Source organism: Serinus canaria, chromosome 1, assembly GCF_022539315.1.
Source record: "Serinus canaria isolate serCan28SL12 chromosome 1, serCan2020, whole genome shotgun sequence".
Taxonomy (NCBI): domain Eukaryota; kingdom Metazoa; phylum Chordata; class Aves; order Passeriformes; family Fringillidae; genus Serinus; species Serinus canaria.
This window is the reverse complement of record NC_066313.1, coordinates 24,272,186-24,275,745: the sequence shown is the minus strand read 5'-3', so window position 1 is coordinate 24,275,745 and position 3,560 is coordinate 24,272,186. Positions and strand designations below refer to the sequence as shown.

Sequence of the window (3,560 nt, the reverse complement as noted above, 5' to 3'; positions counted from 1 at the left end):
ACTTGGAGAGAGAGGCTATCCAAACGACTCCACCGAGGTAAGCAGCCTTAACAATATGTTTCCCTTTTGCAGGTAGCAGGGGGTATGGGTTTACTGTAATAATAATAATAATAAAAATATTTTTTTAAATAGAGAGGGGGCAGGGGGTAAAGAGCCTCTTTCCAGATCAGCTCGCCAAACCCCACCGTGCAGATAAATCCAAATCAAAGCGAAAAATTCAACACACATCGGTAGAGAAACCTCTAAGCAACTTTCTTCAGGAACCACCGCTTTAATTGCCCGTTTTCGTTCAATCGCCCTGCAAATCCTGCCTCTCTTACCTGCTTTTTGCATAACCCCCCTCGCTTGGGTGCCAGTTGAAAGATGATTTTAAACCTTTCCTCAGTATCTTTTTGCCCCACGAGATACCTGACTTGCGCGCTAATGGTTTTTTTTCCCTACCCCTGCCTTGTGGGCCTGATTAACGCTCCTTATTAAAAATCGAAGAGGAAGCGTTTCCGACGGCCCTGGCAAGAGACGGCCCTTTCCCAGAAAAGGAAGAGCTCTTCTCTCCCACTACGCAGTCCTGCCTCCCTCCCTGCGCACCCCGGCCGCTGAGCTTCGGCCCCTGGCGGAGCCCCTGTGCCCCACCACGCGTGCCCCTCGTCTCGCCCCGCTGGGGCCAGCTTGGCTCTATCCCTGTCTGGGGAGAATTCCTCCTGCCCATGTGGTTGTTACTATTATTATTATTATTGTTGTTGTTGTTGTTGTTGTTAACAACAGCAATAATAACAGTTTATTTTTCCCAATCGGGTCTGAGGCCCGACTGGGACTGTCCCTGGAAACTTTATGTGGAAATACTTTGCAATCTTAATTCGGGGGAAAGGAGGATGTGATGTTCCCTCCTCCATCGGGCTTGCTCCCCATCTCGCTCGACACCCCAGCTGCACACACACACACACACACACACACACACACGCATTTGTGTCCAAGGTTATTCACTAGTTGCCTGATGTATTGTTTTATTACATGCCGGCATGTCCACGGACGCGCTCGGATTTGTATTGCTGTCTACATGACAGATGGTGCTCTGTGAGGCCGCAAGAAGATACGATTCAATTTTCTTTTGAAAGGCACGTCCGCATTTATTTATTTATTTATTTAGCCTCCCCCTCTTTTCGCGCAGGGAGGGGAGAGGAGGGAAAATTTAAAGGGATGGAAAAGTTCGGCCTCTGCTTTGAGGTTTTGTTTCTTTTTGAATCCGACTTTTAGGAAACGGGAACTCTCCAAACATTCCTATTTGATCGCTAGCAAATCGCTATCTGCACGATTAACAGCAGGAAAGGAAAGAAAGAAAAAGGAAAAAAGAAGGAGCACAGAGAAAAGAGCGGAGGGGAGAGCCTAGCAGATATATCGGGTACCGTAGGGATTGGGGAAATAAATCTCCCCGCTGGCCTTGTTATATTTGTGGAGCCGTGAGCTGTGTATTTAAAAGTATCATGTCTGTAGCCTGGATCCCATAGAGCGTTTCCGAAAGAGAAACAGTTAAGCAGAATCTGGCAGGCTAGAAAGGACAATATTAAAATTGGGGGCCTGGAAGGGGAGGGGGGCGGGGAATCACCATATTATTAAAACACTGGATATTAGCTTGCTTGAAAAAAAAAATCTTCTATTGCTCTCTGGGCCTATTTCAACACTCAAGGAAGCGCAGGGAATAACGGCAGTATATTCCGCTGAAGCTGCTGTCAAACGCTAGAGAAGGGATGGTTAAATGATGGGGTATCGTTTATCCCCGATGTTGCTCTCATTAGTACTCCCCGAAGGAGCCGCCACTCGCCCACCCGGCTCTCCCCCCGCCCCGGTCGGGCGGTACCGGCGCCGGGGGCAGGGCGCGGGGACCGGCATGTCCCTCGCGTCCCTGCCCATGTCCCTGCTCCCCGCCTTGCCCCTGTATCCCGGGGCCGGGGCCCTGACCCGCTCTCTTTGCTTCTCTGTCTCGGGAAGGCTCCTCCGCCCCCTCCAAGATGATGCTTAGCCCGGACCAAGCTGCCGACTCCGACCACCCCTCCTCGGCGCCCTCCGACCCGGAGTCCCTGGGCGGCGCGGACGCCCAGGCGCTCAGCTGCTGCGTCTCCGACCCGGAGCCCGCCGAGGGCGGCGGCGGTGAGGGCCGAGGCGGCGGCGGCGGCGGCGAGGGCCGCGGCGGGGGCCGGCCCGGGCTGCACCCGCCGCCGCTGAGCCGGGAGGAGAAGCGCCGGCGGCGCCGCGCCACGGCCAAGTACCGCTCGGCCCACGCCACGCGTGAGCGGATCCGCGTGGAGGCCTTCAACCTGGCCTTCGCCGAGCTGCGCAAGCTGCTGCCCACCCTGCCCCCCGACAAGAAGCTCTCCAAGATCGAGATCCTGCGTCTCGCCATCTGCTACATCTCCTATCTCAACCACGTGCTGGACGTGTAGCGCCCGACGGACGCCCGGAGCCCCGGGACCCCCAGTCCCGTCGCCCCGGGTCCGGCCGCGGCGGGCAGCGCCTTCCCCGGGGCGGGCGGCGGGGCGGGGGGTCCCCGCTGCTTGTGCTCCCCCCGGAGGGCTCCCGCCCGGTCGAGAGCCCCGCTTTTCGAAGAGGAGTGGAAAACCGGATTGTCTCTTCAGGCTGTCAAGTGCCCCTTTATATATATCCAAAAACATCTACTTGTGACCTTAAACGTGTGACCCATGGGTGCAGTTAAAAATAACTATTTTTTATTTATGGTAGAAGGAGTTGACAATTTATTTTTTTCAAGATTTATTTATTTTTCAGAGTGGTGGCAATTTTACTTTGGATACTTCGTGCCAATTGGTTTCTATAGTCGGGTGTTTACACTTTTTCCTGTGGAATATTATGTTTGACTTTATGAGTGTTTGTTGGGATCAATACAGTGTTCATTTTATTTTCATTTTAATTTATTTTTTCCCTCCAATTATATTGCACTTGTGTACCACAAACCTCCCCTCCCTCCCTGTTTATAAGTATATTTTATATATATCAAGGCATTTGTTCTTGACCTTTTTTCTTTCTTTCCTTGTGTGGGATCAACAACCACTAGCACTTAACTAGGAGAGTTTTTTTTTTTTTAAACTTGTTGTTATTCTGATCTATAGTTGAGTCTGAAAAGTACTTTGCAAATCGTTTATAAGGGAAGTAGTTTCTTTGTGGGTGTATATGTGCGTGTGTGTACACATGCATGTGTGTGGGAGTGAGCGTGGGTGTGTATGTGTGTGGTATATTTTTAGGAAAGGACATTTTATCCTAAAAAAAAAAAGAAAAAAAAAAAAAAAAGAAAGAAAAGTAAATCCAGGACTGCTTTTCTTTGTGACAACCAAAAAAATTCTATAACCTGAAAATGTTTCATGTTCTTTGCTGTGAATCTCTTAAAACAAGAAGCGCATTTTAGGGACAAAAGAGAAAAAGAAAAAAAACCACATCTGCTATCCAAAGATTTTAGTCTTTTTCAGGGTTTTTTTGTGTGTCTATGTTGCTTTATATAATGCAATATTTTGTAGTGAAAATAGATAAATCTGGTTTCTATCTGATGCGTTTTTCAT

The 3,560-nt window shown here is 49.8% G+C and overlaps 1 protein-coding gene across 1 annotated transcript; it reads left to right on the top strand.

Annotated features, from left to right (window-relative positions):
* Positions 1 to 2,003: 2,003 nt before the first annotated feature.
* Positions 2,004 to 2,435, top strand: NHLH2 (nescient helix-loop-helix 2). The gene has a single exon (XM_050977168.1). It carries the CDS (start codon positions 2,004 to 2,006, stop codon positions 2,433 to 2,435), a length of 432 nt encoding a protein of 143 aa, XP_050833125.1.
* The last annotated feature ends 1,125 nt before the right edge of the window (positions 2,436 to 3,560 follow it).